The 16,878-nt window shown below is 41.3% G+C and overlaps 1 protein-coding gene across 1 annotated transcript; it reads right to left on the bottom strand.

Moving 5' to 3' along the window:
* Positions 1-927: 927 nt before the first annotated feature.
* LOC139582678 (heart- and neural crest derivatives-expressed protein 1-like) lies at positions 928-3,149 on the bottom strand. Its single transcript, XM_071412890.1, has 2 exons — positions 2,551-3,149; positions 928-1,943 (listed from the first exon to the last, which is right to left on the bottom strand). Exons 1-2 carry the CDS (start codon positions 3,019-3,021, stop codon positions 1,848-1,850), a joined length of 567 nt encoding a protein of 188 aa, XP_071268991.1. The 5' UTR covers positions 3,022-3,149; the 3' UTR covers positions 928-1,847.
* Positions 3,150-16,878: the final 13,729 nt, after the last annotated feature.

Here is a 16,878-nt window from a genome sequence, read left to right as displayed (position 1 = left end):
CTTGTTTTTCAAAGAAATATTGCCTGAGCATGATTGGTTGATGAGCAATGAACTTGAACGCGCACAGATGCACACCTTTGCTCGAGGAACCCCTTTCTTGTAGAGAACTAAGTTAGACCACGTAGGTTATAAGTTATACAATATAAGGATTTAGGTTTTGGCTCAGCCTCTTTATTTAGCCTAATAATTATTTATTCTGGCCAATTTGATTGTTTTTCCTCTCTGATGTGAAACGTGTTGTCATGTATGATTAGGCTTCTGCAAATAGCCTATTCCAAACCAATATTATTCTGACCTATAAGCAAATATTTGTTCATAGGCTATATACACTGTATGTTTATCATTGAAATAATAGCCTACATCTCTTAATTCGATTATTATATCCTATAGGATATACTTTGAGATTGATTGATTGATGGGACTACTATCTTGTGGGCTGTTCAATCGAAAGACCGCTCTCTTAGTTCAGGCGAAATAGCATGCATCTGTCCCAGCCCTAAAAAGGAATAGAACCGTAAATTGAAAAATATTTGTTTCGTCTACATTTAGATAATATCATTTGATTGCTGTAGACATATTGATCTATAATTAATTTCTCAATTTGGTAAATATCGTGTAGAGCCAATCAAATATTTTAGCTCACACCATGGAACCATGCGGGTACCCTGAAATAAAATAGCCTATAAAATCACAAATGGCATATGGCTAGAAATATCGAGAGCTTGGGACGATAAGGTTCTATCTTCAAAAATATGATTCTGAAATAGTTGGCTTTAAAGTTCCGAACCCTCATTGGTATAAATGTCAGCAAATTTTCATCTTGTACTCTTTTGAAGTTAACCACATGAATTGGGGTATTTAGAGTAGACCATACATTAGCCTTTTTCTGTTCCATGTTCTATGTCAATAACTCAATTTCGACAAAAATACAGATCGAACCTTAGTCCTACCACTGTTTATTGACCTCCGGACACAGCACACTGAAGCATGTATTTTCATATGTTATACTACTGCACCTCAAACCCTTAAATTATCTAGTCAGCCTACATCACCATAAAACAAAAGTTTTAATAAATAAAATAAGAATGTGTCCTCATAAAGCAAATTAATAATTGCCTAGAGCTATGCATATCAAGATTTGTATAGCCTACCTAATCATTCTGTTGAAGAACTGACTGATTTCATTGCCGTTTTAAAGATTGTGTGATTAAATTAAGTCATTATGAATATAATTTCACATTGAATTCATAAGAAGAAAACTATCAAAACGAAATACCAATAGTCTAATAGTTGGCCTTTACCGGTATCATTTCGAAGTAATATAAACCCGTGCGTTCCATTGTTTTTTAACAAATAGGTTATTTGTCTTGAACTGCTGAATGTATTAGTTTTCTATTTCAAACGAACAGTTACATTAATTTGAGGTAGATTCAACATTTTTCTTTACAAGACATAGCACGACAGTAAGTCGACTCTACTACAACAAGACAAATGCAAAGCGGGAAAAATAATGCTGAACAGCATTGCCCCATAACCGTGAGGCATAAAGAAACACCTCAAATATCCCAGTCTCTCCGTTCGTTATTGTGGCCTATCCACAACCAAAAATATGTATTCTAAGCTATACAACTTTCATTTAAGTTCTCTCAGACGACAATTGACAAAGAAACGTTTACCAGGCAGTTGTTGAAATATTTGCATAATATTGCATTTTACCAAGTCCACCTTGTTTGAATTTAAACATTGCACGTATATACAGTAGATGAGTATAAGTGGTTGTATTCCTTGCAGCGACGTGCTTGAATATGGAGTCTTTGAGTGGGTTGCATGCTCAGAGGTCAAAACATTCACTGGTTCAGTTCCAAAGCCCAGACTTGCTGTGGCCAACCTGTCCGTCCTTTGAACTTTTTCTCGTTTCCTAATGACTCTTGCAGGCCATCGTTCTGTGAAATAAAGCAAAAATGTAGTCAATATTGATATAAGCACTCTGCAATTGTCATAGACTGATTTTAAACTCAATGTAAAATGACATGGTCTGAATTAAATAAACACTTAGGCCTATTACATGTTCACATTAACAACCAGAGGTCGGATAATGTTATATTGTTTATCTTTATAGGCCTTTTCAGGCTTGTTCAATTGAGCTCAAAGTATAATTTCTCTGACATGGGATTGCTCTAAACTTTGAAATGTTTTCGCTTACAGAGCCAACAAACACAATTTATTTTAACAACTGTAATAGGCCTACACAGTAATTACAACATTATGGCCTCAACGTTGTTTCAACATAAAACCACAATCACGAAGGTGCATATTCCATCATATTCCGTAATATAAAACACATAAGACACTCAATAATTAAGACAATAATTTAGATTGATGGCAGAACGTAGACTACGTGATCCTAATTCATATAAATAATTTTTACAATGCTGTTATAGTTTGCAGAATATGAATTTAGATTTTCGGAACAGTAAAATATTATCACCATATAGCTTAGGCCTATGCAAAAATAATAGGCTGCTTATTAAAATAGTTCACATAGCCTACCGTTTCCCGTTTCCGTTTCAAATCTCTATCATATTTCTTGATTTCGGCCTTGAATCCCTCTGTCTCCCCAGTTTCTTTAGCCAGCACGTCCATTAGGTAGGCAATGTAACTTGTTGCTAGTCGTAACGTTTTAATTTTGGACAGTTTCGTATCTACCGGTACGTTAGGTATACATTCTCTCAGTTCGGCGAACGCGGTGTTGATGCTCTCCGTCCTTCTCCGCTCCTTCTTCGGCCCTGATGCTCTCCTCTTCCCCATGCACGCGGAGAGAGCGTCCAGCTGACTTTCTTGCGCCGGACCCGGAGCCCCGAACTCCGTGGAGTAAGGCATCTGGATCTGGAAATCAGAGTTGACTTCACCATGGTTCACCACCCAGTTTTGGAAGTAGGGATAATCTTGATGACACCTCTGGACGAATGGAAACGTCTCGTGCATCAGATGATGATGCTGGTAGCCCCCAATAAGGTTCATTTTTACAATAAATAAAAATCGGCACCGGTCTGCGGGTCTTTTGGAGTCTTGCGGTTGGTGACACTAGTCAGTGACCTATGCTATAGTGAACAGGGGAAAGTGACATTCGCGAATGATGTTCCAATCGACATATGAAGACCTTCACTATTACAAATAGGCCCAAAAACACATAAGACAACCAGCACACGTTTTAAACGTTTATCATCAAAAAAGTGTCAAGTTTGTTGAGAATCTGTCGTTGACATTCTGATACGTTTAAAGTGAGGTTGGCCTAGTATAATCCAGACAGGTTTTGGCAATCTCGAGTGCACAATTTTTTCGTGGGATTGCGCTCGTTTGCGCAATACATTTTGACGGCAATGAAGGTGCGGGCCATAGGTTTATATGGTTTCGGAAGTGACAGAACGAACAGCCAATAGCGTGAGAATGCTAGAGGTTTGGGTGGAGCGTGTTTGATGCCACGTTCAAACAACTGGGAACTCGGAACTCTCCAACTTCCGACTTCTCCGACTTGGAAAAATCGTTCTGAATGATCCAACTCGGAAGTGCAAGTCGGAAACTCTGGCATCTTTCTAGAGCTTCGTCTTTCCCACTTATAAATCACTGCCGTTACGTTTTTCCGAGTTCCCATTTGTCTTGAAAGCACCATGAGAGCAGAGAAGTCCGCGAGGTCAGGCTTTGCCAACGTATTTCAGATCTTACCACGCCTGGATAGGTATTTTACGGATCAGCTAACCACATCATATGTTATAGCAATATGGTGCCCGACGGTACAGTCGATGACGTGGCACGCGACCATTGGATGATGCATGTAATGTCTGAGCAGGGGACGCGACCTAAACCTACAAAAACATGCGCCATGGTCCCACTACAAAACTGCAGTAACTGGATATGGGAGCATACAAAGCAAATCAAGACATCATTTGCAGGGTCTTTCCCCATTTTAAAAATGGCATAATGCCATCATTTTCATGTGTTTATTTAGAATATTTGCAGTGGAAAGGGCTCCTGCTGATTCCATAATGACCTCTCTGACAGCCTTTGCACACGTATTTTACGCAATTTTGATATTTATATTTTGCTTCAGTTAGTAAAATGTTGTGTTTTCGTTCAGCATGCTTACGTTGGTCCCCTTTTGCATACATTTGTGGAAGAAATAAGTTCCTTGAATGCATGTTGTATTTCTTTGTGAGTATAGCCTAGTATATGTTATAGTAGGCTGATACAATTAGGCCGCCGCCTAGATGTGAAATACTTTGAGGGAGGGAAATGGTTTATTCAATATAATGTAGGCTAGAGAAAGAAATGCAAAATAAACGTGCAGGCTAATATTGTTGTCTTACGTCTACATTTGAAAAAAAACATGCAGGGATGTATTTTATAGCTATTACTTTGTAAAATTGTTGGTACGTGGGCCAGTCGTTTCGTGTGAAATCCGTGTATTATCATTTGTAAGATGTGTGGCCGAGACAATTTAGAAACACTTTTGGCATATAACCCAAGGAAACACTTTTTTTTATTTTTTATTAACCTTTCAAATGAGGGTCAATCAGTTCTGTTTTCACTCCCTGGATTGAAATCTTCCCCAAATAATTGTTGCTTTACCAGAACTGTAGAATCAACCTTTATTATAATTGTATAAATGCATAATCATATAATACCATAGAAAATGTATTTATAAAGATCCTTTAAATTATGACCTCATAGTTGACAAGCTTATCTGACTTACATGTAGCTTAATATTTGTGTGTCCTGTGAATAATTAAATTATAACATAATTTTGTCAATCTAGCAAGGGACTTTTTTATTAAACTCAACAGTGTGTATCTTTTTCAATATTAGTCCTAATTGGGAAATTATAAAAATGTAAAAGCTGCCCATTTCATCAAATAGGCATACTTGTTTACATAGGCTATCACATATGTATATTTTAACTATAAAAATGTCTATGCAGTTAACATGACCAACAAAATATCAATTATTAATTAGGCTATCTATTCCCTTAATTGGAGAGGCTTATGTTGAATCCTATATTTTTTAAATTCACTGTTAAAGTAATGTAATTCATGGCAAGTAATAATAACAGTCTAAGTCTAAGTATTGATATGCTACAGAAACATTCATATTAATCATAATTTTTTGTTGTTGTTGTCATATGTTAAATGTTTATAATTCAAATGCATGACTCATAGTTTGAATTAATGTTTATGGTCTTGAGGTTGAAATGAATGGTGGTTCAGTGTGTGAATATCAAGGTTATTATATTTTTGTGTTTATATTTATATTAGTTTTAAGATTTTTCTTTGGAATTTGCTGTCTGGTCAAAAAGAGTATGAAATTGTTGCCACCTGTAGCATTGAATGCAAGGGAAGCTCATAAATAATTTGGCCTCCCTTGATAAAGAAACTATAAAATAATAGCCAATCAGTGTTGAGCTAAACTGAGTGACCTCAACTGTGAATGGTCCTGGTGTCAAGGGAAGCCAGTTTGGATATGGCTTCACACCAATCACACCACATCAAAAGCCAAACGTCATTGACAGAGAAAACTTGAATTGTTGCATCTCGTTGTGTTGTCCTCCGGTGGCTAGATAACTCAATTGTCCCTTTCATAAATTCGCTATGGCTGGAGATTTGGACTTGTGGTTTTACTTAATTCTCTGTACTGGCAAATGATTATAACTGCGATTCTGATCCAACCATAAATTCATACACTGTGTCCTGGCCTGAGAGGATGGAAGTTCAATATGTAGCTAGATGTAGAAGGCTAGATGGCTCATCGTTGCCCATGAAAGGAAGTTAGGCTAGCGAGCAAGCATTTTAGCCAGGTAGCCAAGAACAACAAAAAACTAAAAGTGTGTAGACTTACTGTATGACAGAGTCATAGATTGTTTCGGCAACATGAAAGAGAGGAGGATGGTATAGGCGTTTCTCTACAAGTATGGTGAGTATACATGCTTTTTTCTACTTATACACACACACACACACACACACACACACACACACACACACACACACACACACACACACACACACACACACACACACACAATCACACACACAATCACACACACACACACACACACACACACACACACAGATACTTACTTAGTTATGGTAGTACATCGTATCCGATGAGGACTTACACTTTTGAGTTGACAGTGAATTCTTTGGTGGCTGTAGAGTCCAATCCTAGGTCCACACACTTTATTGCAGGTGGGGCATGTGCAGTTGGCAGGGGGCTGGCATGGTTGTATGTCTCATGAACTGTTTTGCTCCTCTCTTCCTCCCACCTCTGTACACTGCTCTGGCAGAGCTGCCGCCAGGTGGAATGGTTGGCAGCAGCATCCTCCAGGCCTGTGGGTTTGATGTTGCACATCTTTTCAGCTGGTCCTTGTAACGCTTCATCTGCCCCCCTGCAGACCACCGGCCTAGGTGTAGATGGCCATACCGGATCTTCCACGGCAAGCTCTCCTGAGACATTCTAATGACATGCCGAGCCAGCACTGTTGGTGTTGGGTGACCATGGCCTCCATACTCTTGCAGTTGATCTTAGCAAGTATTTCCGTATGGGGCACATGGTCGTGCCAGGTGATTCCCAGGATGTGCTGCAGGCCTCCTATGTGGATTCACTCAAGCGGCTTGTTGTGGCGACTATAGGTGACCCAGGCTTCACAGCTGTAAAGAAGTGTGGTAATGCAGATTGCTTGATAGATGGCAATTTTGTTGTAGAGGTGGCGATCCCTGTTTTGGAAGACTCTGTGTCTGAGTTTGCCGAAGGCATGCATGATCCTGTTTTGAAATTCGGGGTCGATGCTGCAGTCCTCCAAGAGGATGTTGCCCAGGTATTTGAATGACGGGACTATTGTCAATGATTTGTGTTTAATGGTGAGTGGAGAGCTGGATCTCCATTGGCAGACCACCTCTGTCTTGGTGGGGTTGATAGACAGTCCAATCCTGCTACAGACCCTCACAGCCATTACAAGGATGGATTGAAAGTCTTCTGGAGTGTGAGCCACAAGAGCACAGTCATCAGCATACTGCAGCTCAAGAACCCGCTCTATCGAAACCTTGGTGCTTGCTTGGAGCATTCTGATTTCCATCCAGTCTGAAGTCCACCGCAACGCCGCTGCTGTCCTCAAGCTCCATGTGGAGAAGCTGGGTGACACATAGGAGGAAGATGTTAAAGAGTACAGGTGCCAGCACGCACCCCTCCCTTACACCAATGTGTACTCCAAAGGGCACTGACTCCTGTCCTCCTATGGCCACCTGAGCCATCATCCCATCATGGAACTGGCAAAGGATGTTAACAAATTTGTTTGGACAGCCAAATCTGAGTATAATGCCCCACAGTAGTTCCCTGCTCACAGTGTCGAAGGCCTTGGAGAGGTCGACAAAGGCCATGAAAAGGTCCTGATGTTGTTCATGGCACCGCTCCTGGAGTTGCCGTGCCGTGCATATCATGTCGACTGGGCTCCTATTCATTCTGAAGCCGCATTGTGACTCTGGCAGCAGTTCCTCTGTGATGTTATTCACCAGCCTGTGTAGCATCACCTTGGCCAGGACCTTGCCGGCAACAGCCAGAAGGGATATCCCCCGGCTGTTGTCGCAGATTGACTTGTCACCCTTTTCATATATAGATGGTGTTTGCATCCCGCCACTGTTGGGGGACAATCTCCCAGTCCCAAACCTCAGTGATGTACTGGTTGAGCATTCTGGGGCAGAAGTAACCTCCATTCTTAAGTAGCTCTGCCAGAATTCTGTCAGCGCCAGGAGTCTTGATAACCCCTCTAGGAAGGTTGGTGAATGGTTGAGGTCTTGAATAGGGGGACAGACAGGCAGCTTTTCCAGGATGGAGTGGGCGGTTGGAGAGCGCTGGTTAAGTAGTGCTTAAAAGTGGTCAGCCCACCTCAACAGTATCTAGTTTTGGTCCTTCAAGAGAGTCAGACCATCAGCTGTTTTCAGGGGGGTGATGGAGCATCTTCTAAGGCCATAGATAGCTTTAACTGAGTTTAGCTGTACAGTCGTGGCCAAAAGTTTTGAGAATGACACAAATATTAGTTTCCACAACGTTTGCTGCTTCAGTGTCTTTAGATATCTTTGTCAGATGTTACTATGGAATACTGAAGTATAATTACAAACATTTCATAAGTGTCAAAGGCTTTAATTGACAATTACATGAAGTTGATGCAAAGAGTCAGTATTTGCAGTGTTGACCCTTCTTTTTCAAGACCTCTGCAATCCGCCCTGGCATGCTGTCAATTAACTTCTGGGCCACATCCTGACTGATGGCAGCCCATTCTTGCATGGAGTTTGTCAGAATTTTTGGGGTTTTGTTTGTCCACCCGCCTCTTGAGGATTGACCACAAGTTCTCACTGGGATTAAGGTCTGGGGAGTTTCCTGGCCATTGACCCAAAATATCGATGTTTTGTTCCCCGAGCCACTTAGTTATCACTTTTGCCATATGGCAAGGTGCTCCATCATGCTGGAAAAGGCATTGTTCGTCACCAAACTGTTCCTGGATGGTTGGGAGAAGTTGCTCTCGGAGGATGTGTTGGTACCAATCTTTATTCATGGCTGTGTTCTTAGGCAACATTGTGAGTGAGCCAACTCCCTTGGCTGAGAAGCAACCCCACACATGAATGGTCTCAGGATGCTTTACTGTTGGCATGACACAGGACTGATGGTAGCGCTCACCTTGTCTTCGCCGGACAAGCTTTTTTACGGATGCCCCAAATAATCGGAAAGGGGATTCATCAGAGAAAATGACTTTACCCCAGGCCTCAGCAGTCAAATCCCTGTACCTTTTGCAGAATATCAGTCTGTCCCTGATGTTTTTCCTGGAGAGAAGTGGCTTCTTTGCTGCCCTTCTTGACACCAGGCCATCCACCAAAAGTCTTCACCTCACTGTGCGTGCAGATGCACTCACACCTGCCTGCTGCCATTCCTGAGCAAGCTCTGTACTGGTGGTGCCCTGATCCCGCAGCTGAATCAATTTTAGGAGACGGTCCTGGCGCTTGCTGGACTTTCTTGGGCGCCCTGAAGCCTTCTTCACAACAATTGAACCGCTCCCTTTGAAGTTCTTGATGATACAATAAATGTTTGATTGCAATCTTACTGGCAGCAATATCCTTGCCCGTGAAGCCCTTTTTGTGCAAATGATGACGGCACGTGTTTCCTTGCAGGTAACCATGATTGACAGAGGAAGAACAATGATTCCAAGCACCATCCTCCCGTTGAAGCTTCCAGTGTGTTATTCAAACTCAATCCACATGACAGAGCGATCTCCAGCATTGTCCTCGTCAACACTCACACCTGTGTTAACGAGAGAATCACTGACATGATGTCAGCTGGTCCTTTTGTGGCAGGGCTGAAATGCAGTGGAAATGTTTTTTTGGGGGATTCAGTGCATTTGCATGGCAAGGAGGGACTTTGCAATTAATTGCAATTAATCTGATCACTCTTCATAACATTCTGGAGTATATGCAAATTTCCAATATACAAACTGAGGCAGCAGACTCTGTGAAAATTTATATTTGTGTCATTCTCAAAACTGTGGCCACGACTGTAGAAATTGTGCATGTCATTTTTGTCGACATAAATTAGGATTTCCTTTGCCTTATTCATCCATCATTCGTTCTGCAGAGCACGCAATGTTGTTTGCACTTCCTTGCAGGATGCTCGGCATTGTTGGCGGAGAGTAGCAGATGTGGGGCTGAGAATAGCACTGTAAGGTTGTGATGGTGTCCGAGTTCTCATCGAACCAGTCATGATGTTTCCTACCTCTGTAGCCAATGGAGTGGGCCATTGCCTGTTAGAGCACTGAGCTGATAGATGCCCCCTTCTGGTCCATGGGGTCCTCTGAGATCAGAAGAGGCTCAATCTCCTTCAGCCTTTCAGCGAGAGAGCAACAGAACTCGTCCCTTACTGCAGCTTTCTCAAGCTGGGCACAGTGCAGATGCCTCTTACTGGACTTTTGCAGGCATTGGGAGGGGACGTCACCTGGAGTTTAGCCAGTATCATGCAGGGATCTGTCCAACATTCTGCACCCCTCATGGAATGTGTCAGCAGGACGTCATTGGTGTCAGAACATCTCACTATGACATAGTTGATCAGGTGCCAGTGTTTGGAGCCTGGGTGCATCCATGTTTTATTTTTGTTCTTCTGCTGGACAAGGTGTTCGTGATGATGAGATCATGCTCAGCACATAGAGTTAGCAGTCTCATGCCGTTCTCATTGACCTGGCCAACACCATGCCTACCCAGCACTCTGCTCCATATCCTGTTCTTCTGTCCCACCTAGGGCTGTGGCGGTCATGAAATTTTGTCAGCCGGTGATTGTCAAGCAATTAACTGCCGTTCTCACGGTAATTGACCGTTAATTAACATAAACACATTTAGCATCTCCTGGCTTCCACGCATAGCCTACAAGCCACTGATGCAGACCTTTGGAACATCTACATTTTAAAAAGTCTAATAAATCCATCACAATAAATCCATTATTTATTTTTAGACAGGTTTAAAACTTATTCGGGATTGGTGTCCCTTCCACGGGACGGTTGAGCTAATGTAGGCTAATGCAATTAGCATGAGGTTGTAAGTAACAAGAACATTTCCTAGGACATAGACATATGTGATATTGGCAGAAAGCTTAAATTCTTGTTAATCTAACTGCACTGTCCAATTTACAGTAGCTTTTACAGTGAAAATATACCATGCTATTGTTTGAGGAGAGTGCACAATTTTGAACATGAAAAGTTATTAATAAACAAATTAGGCACATTTGGGCAGTTGTGATACAACATTTTGAACATAAATGCAATGGTTCATTGGATCAGTCTAAACATTTGCACATACACTGATGCCATCTAGTGGTCAAAATCTAAATTTCACCTGAGCTGGAATAATACATTATGGCCTTTCTCTTGCATTTCAAAGGTGATGGTACAAAAAAGTAACATTTCTTAAAATTAAGCACATAAATCTGCTTTACAAGGGGTGTAGAACCTAACTGGCATTCATAAGCAGCGCGTGAGTTTCTAGTTTGGGGGAAGATCACTTTCACCATAGAAATGCACCTTAATAATGAAAGCATTACATGCATAATCGCATTTGTAGTCGCTTTTGATAATGGTGTTTTTCTGCTGATGGAACATTCGTGCTTATAGCCTACTGCCATGTGGACATTGCTGGGCTTATAATATGAAGAAATAGCCTAATAGTTTATCAACAATTAAAGCTAAACGTTCTGATCTGTTCTTCCAATATCTTCACAATGCACCTCAGATTTGGATAAGCAGGCGCGCAGTTGCGTCGTGGGTGTGTTGGTCTTCACTTGTAGCCTGTGAGAAAGACCCGATCACATGATGGAGAGCCATGTGAGTGAGAAGTGCTTCGGAGCACTCAGCGCTCAGGGAGAAGGGCACAACGCAGCACTCCAGGCCAAGGGCCCAACGGCCACTGGTCACAAAAGGCATGGATTTTCTTAGGTTGCATTATGGCCACACAAAGGGTATTCCGCCGTGAAATTCGAGGCATTATAAAGTGCTTGTCAAATTGTGAATGAGAAACTGATAAAGTGTGTGCAGCCTACTCAAAAAACAAAGCAGAGCTCATGCCTTTCAAGCTACTTTTTTCAAATCATCATTGGAGTTGCATCATGCAGCCTTACAATGTAAGGCATCAGTGGCTTGTAAGTTATGTTTGGAAGCCAGGAGATGCTAAAAGTGTTTATGTTCATTAACGTCAATTACCGTGAGACCGACAGTTATTCGCTTGACAATCACCGGCTGATGAAATTTCGTGACAGCCCTAGACATGAATCCAACATATCAGTTATTAATTTGTGGACAAACTTGTCACACCCTGATCTGTTTCACCTGTCTTGTGCTTGTCTCCATCCCCCACCAGGTGTCTCCTATTTTCCCCATTATCTCCTATGTTTTTATACCTGCGTTTTCTGTTTTGTCTGTTGCCAGTTCATCTTGTTTTGTCAGGTCTTACCAGCATGTTTCCCGTTTATCCTGTTCTCAAGTTTTTGTTTTCTAGTCTTCCCGGTTCTGACCTTTCATCCTGTCCTGACCCTGAGCCTGCCTGCCGTCCTGTACCTGTCTGACTCTGACCTCGTTTACGAACCTCTGCCTGTCCTCGACCTGCCTTTTGCCTGCCCCCTTTGTTATAATAAATATTCAGAGAATCGAACTATCCGCCTCCTGTGCCTCCATCTGGGTCTTATCGTGAGTCGTGATAAAACTGGAATTGCAGCCAGACTAAGTCAGTGGCACAGATGGAACTATCCAAGCAGAAGATTAATCTCCTTCCTTCAAATGTTGATATTTGTTTGCGTTGACAACCAAACACAATTCAATATTACTTTTGAAATACAATAAATAGCCTAATTTGTTAACAAATAATATGTTGCATTCACGTCTCCAACTCAACCAAAAATTAGAGCTAAAGAATGGGATTAAGCTAGGGGCTCAGATGGAACTATCCAAGCAGTAAATACATCTCCTTTAAATGTTGATATATGGTTGCGTTGTCAACCAAACACAATTCAATATTACTTTGTAATAGAGTAAATAGCCTACAGTTAAGGATATCTTACAAAATAATAATAATAATAATTCATCCTTAAAATAATTAACACATCCATGGGCACATTGAGGTTACTGTGACTAAACATTTATTTTTATGTAATCATATAAATATAGCATGCATAGGTCGTCGCAGGGCAGAGCTTCACAATTGCTGTAATAATCTGTGAATAATCTCAAACGGCATTGATCACTTGCACCATGTACTTTTAATGTAATCTCAGCTGCAATCCAGATCTTTTGGTTCTGCTAATTAGAAGAAGCACAGTGATAATAAATGAATCTCTTGTATAAATAAACAAAATACCTGACATTGTATGCCCATTTGAACTTTGCTGTGCTTATAAATAGTTGAAAGTGCAGTGATAGACATTTGGGTGACAACTAAACCAAAAATTAGACATTGTATTTCCATTGGAATTTGGTTGTGCATTTAGATTGTTGGAAGCATAGTAATAACCAATTTGAAATGTTGGCTGTCTTTTTGAGTGGTGACCCTATGGGCCCAGGTCAAAAGTGGTGCACCATATAGGGAATAGGGTGCCATTTAGGAAGCATACTGATTATGGGCCATGGATGCCTTACCTGGGTGAGGTAGCCTCCCACTGGGCACACACTGGTTGAATCCATGTCATTTCAATGAAACGTGGAATAAAAGTTGAATTGACATCTGTGCCCAGTGGGCTCTATCTTCAGTCTGGACTTTCCCATTTACAGTATGTGTATTATAATATAGAGGGAAAATGTGTGTGTGTGGCAAAGCAACTAAATAGCATTATGAGCAGTGTTAGCACAGTATTTTTATTTTTTATTTTTTTTATTTCACCTTTATTTAACCAGGTAGGCTAGTTGAGAACAAGTTCTCATTTGCAACTGCGACCTGGCCAAGATAAAGCATAGCAGTGTGAACAGACAACACAGAGTTACACATGGAGTAAACAATAAACAAGTCAATAACATGGTAGAAAAAAAAGAGAATCTATATACAATGTGTGCAAAAGGCATGAGGTAGGCAATAAATCGAATAATTACAATTTAGCAGATTAACACTGGAGTGATAAATCATCAGATGATCATGTGCAAGAAGAGATACTGGTGTGCAAAAGAGCAGAAAAGTAAATAAATAAAAGCAGTATGGGGGGTGAGGTAGGTAAATTGGGTGGGTAGTTTACAGATGGACTATGTACAGCTGCAGCGATCGGTTAGCTGCTCGGATAGCAGATTTTTAAAGTTGTTGAGGGAGATAAAAGTCTCCAACTTCAGAGATTTTTGCAATTCGTTCCAGTCGCAGGCAGCAGAGAACTGGAAGGAAAGGTGTCCAAATGAGGTTTTGGCTTTAGGGATGAAGTATAACGTAATGCAAAGAGGGAAATTCTGTGGCTAGAACATAAATCTGTTCATATTGTTTGAACCTTGTCATGTAAGGAATTCTCTGGGAAGAGAAAACACAGGGTCAATCTGGGCTAAGCTCCAGTGGTGCCAGTGGACCACCTTGTCATCTGAACCCAGGATAGGCCATCACAGCCTGGCCATAGCCCTGGGTCTTATCTGGACCCAAACTGCCTCTGGGACTAGGGCTGCGTGCTGTCCCTGTCCCGGATCGTAGGCCTGGGGTGGGTTTGGAGCCTTGCATAGGGCTGGAGATTCTTCCCCGCTCACACCACTTTCCCATTCCCTGGCTTTTCCACGTCGGCCTTGCTCACAGCCTCGCTCCTGAGAAAAAGCAGACACCTCCACCACCCTCCCCCCTCTTCCCCTCCTCCCCTCATCCCCTCCTCCCTTCCTCTTCCAGCTTTCTTCTCTTTCCCTTTTCCTCTCAGGCTGTTTTATGGCAGGTCCTTTGACATTTGACCTCTGCCATGCATTAGACAGCATGTACACTATCATACAACGCCAGAAATACAGAGCATGTGATTATATAGTCATGTCCATAGAGCTGTTTAATAGGAAGCACTACTTTCCAATCTCTGTCCATGCCAGTTTTCTGCAGCGATAACATTGTTGATTAATTCCTCCCTAAAATATATATACTATAATCCAATCAAACTACATTCACTTGGATTTTCAGTACGCTTGGCAATTTAGGAAGGTAAGAAATCATCTCTGTGTAGTGTAGAAGTCATTGGGCAAATTTCTTTTTTACCTGTCTACCTTGCCTAATTGTAGGTTTCTGTGGACTCTCTGCTTGGCTATTGGCTTATGCAGTATGACATGTTGTAACTCTGTGTATACATTATACTCATTTGCATGACGACTATTTGTTCTGCCTGCCACCAAAATGAAATATTTATTTTATATACTTTTATTATTTTTTATTATTTTTTTAAACAAAGGGAGCTCAATTTCAGTTGAGTTATGCTGGAGAGGCAACACGTTGCCGTTTAACAATTAACCTTGCGTTAAAGGTTTGTGTATTTTCTTCCTCTGTATCTCTGTGTAATGGTGTCTGTTTCTATTTGTAGAGGAGATGCTCTGGTATTGAGAGCAGCACTGTTGGACATGGTCCTGGATCAGATGTCGAGACGATGTGTAATGGAATCCTATCCTATCTCTTAATTGATTCAATATTGATTCACAAATAATAATGAACACAGGGACTACAAATCTAACATCTGGTACAATGATTGTTGTACATTGTCCCTGTCAAATCAAATAATACAAAATAATGAGTTATTTCACTTTCATTCAGATTTCAGATAAAATACTTAATTATCCACTTGTAATGCATTTGCCTTGACTTGAAGAACAGCAAGTCAGGATGGAGACACATGGATGAATGGAGAGAGCAGTGTGCACAGATCTCCTGTGAACTCATCTCATGGGATGCGAGCCCATCAAGTATTTCTGTGCATGCCGTCATGTACGATGTTGTGCCTTATTTCAGTAAAGATTATAATTGGCCATGGAGCCATGTTTTTGACTGGCTGAATTTATTGCAGGGGCCCCAAGCTCAAGACCTTTGTTTTTCAAGCTTTTCTGAGACGTTTTTTCTACTTCTGTGCATGTGTCATCTTCTTAAGTACTTCTCATGAGAGTCGTACATAATATATTGTTTATTTGTGAGGAGGATAACAATGTTCTGGCCAAATGATCAATTCTAAGGTTTAAACACACTCCCCCTCCAATCTATAGTCTGTAATTTGGCAAACTCTGAACCTGCGGGCTCCCCTCTGCCGCTGAGAACCACCGTTGGCCGGCCGCACTGGAGATGGGGCGCATTGTTTTATGGCGCTATCTGTCTTATGTGTCTCAGACCAAATCCAATTTTTATTGCTTGCTTATACATTCCTGCTGCAAATGGTTTACATACTAAAGCAGGGAGCCCTCCTAAATCACCTGGCAGGTCCAGGCAGCTCGGACAAGGTGGAAACCCTGTCATCGGGTCGCTTCTCACGGGATTAATGAACCCCAAATCAAGATAACATCTCCGCTTACCCGTAGCACCGGATTACATCACTTTAACAGAAATTCAATTTAGACTCTTGTCGTTCTCTGTCAGTGGGACTCCTCTGTGACATTTTCTCCCTCTTTCTTTATGAAAAGCAAGAAAGCAACACCCATTCATGAATGAAATGTTTTTTTTTCTTCACTGTTCAAACACTGTTGAGTGAAGGTGGAGAGGCTGTAGTGAAGGGATGCATCCATAGGGCCCTGGTCAGAAGTATTGCACTATGTAGGGAATAGGGTGCCATTTGGGACGGAGATTAGGAATCTTGAGAAGTTAAAGGGTGCTGACTCGACCATTCAGGATGGGGCAACAATCTAGTCCAGCGTTCAGGAGGCCCCAGAGTGCAACTACACAAATCCTCTGTTACCTACTCTCTTTTAAAACCTGGTTCCATTCATGTTAGCTGCTCATAAAGGGCCGCCCACTGCCTCTGCAAAAACAATCTACAGCCTTCAGATTTATACGACATACTATAATGTGGGCCATAATCACATTTTGGCTTTCTTTAGGAAATTCATTTGGCTTGATAAATCAAATCATCAAATCAAATAGCGTACACAGTTTAGCAGATGTTATAGCGGGTGCAACAAAATGCTTGTGTTACTAGCTCCAAATGGTGCAGTAAAATGTTAAATAAGTAGACAAATAATAAATAATAAAATACTAGAAACAACCCAAATAACACTGTCAGTAATCCAAATGCAATCTTTGCATACATACAGTGGGGCAAAAAAGTATTTAGTCAGCCACCAATTGTGCAAGTTCTCCCACTTAAAAATATGAGAGAGGCCTGTAATTTTCATCATAGGTACAC

This window comes from Salvelinus alpinus, chromosome 1 (genome assembly GCF_045679555.1).
Source record: "Salvelinus alpinus chromosome 1, SLU_Salpinus.1, whole genome shotgun sequence".
Classification (NCBI taxonomy): domain Eukaryota; kingdom Metazoa; phylum Chordata; class Actinopteri; order Salmoniformes; family Salmonidae; genus Salvelinus; species Salvelinus alpinus.
Note: the sequence above shows the minus strand (reverse complement) of the source record. Positions and strands in the feature narration are given on the sequence as shown.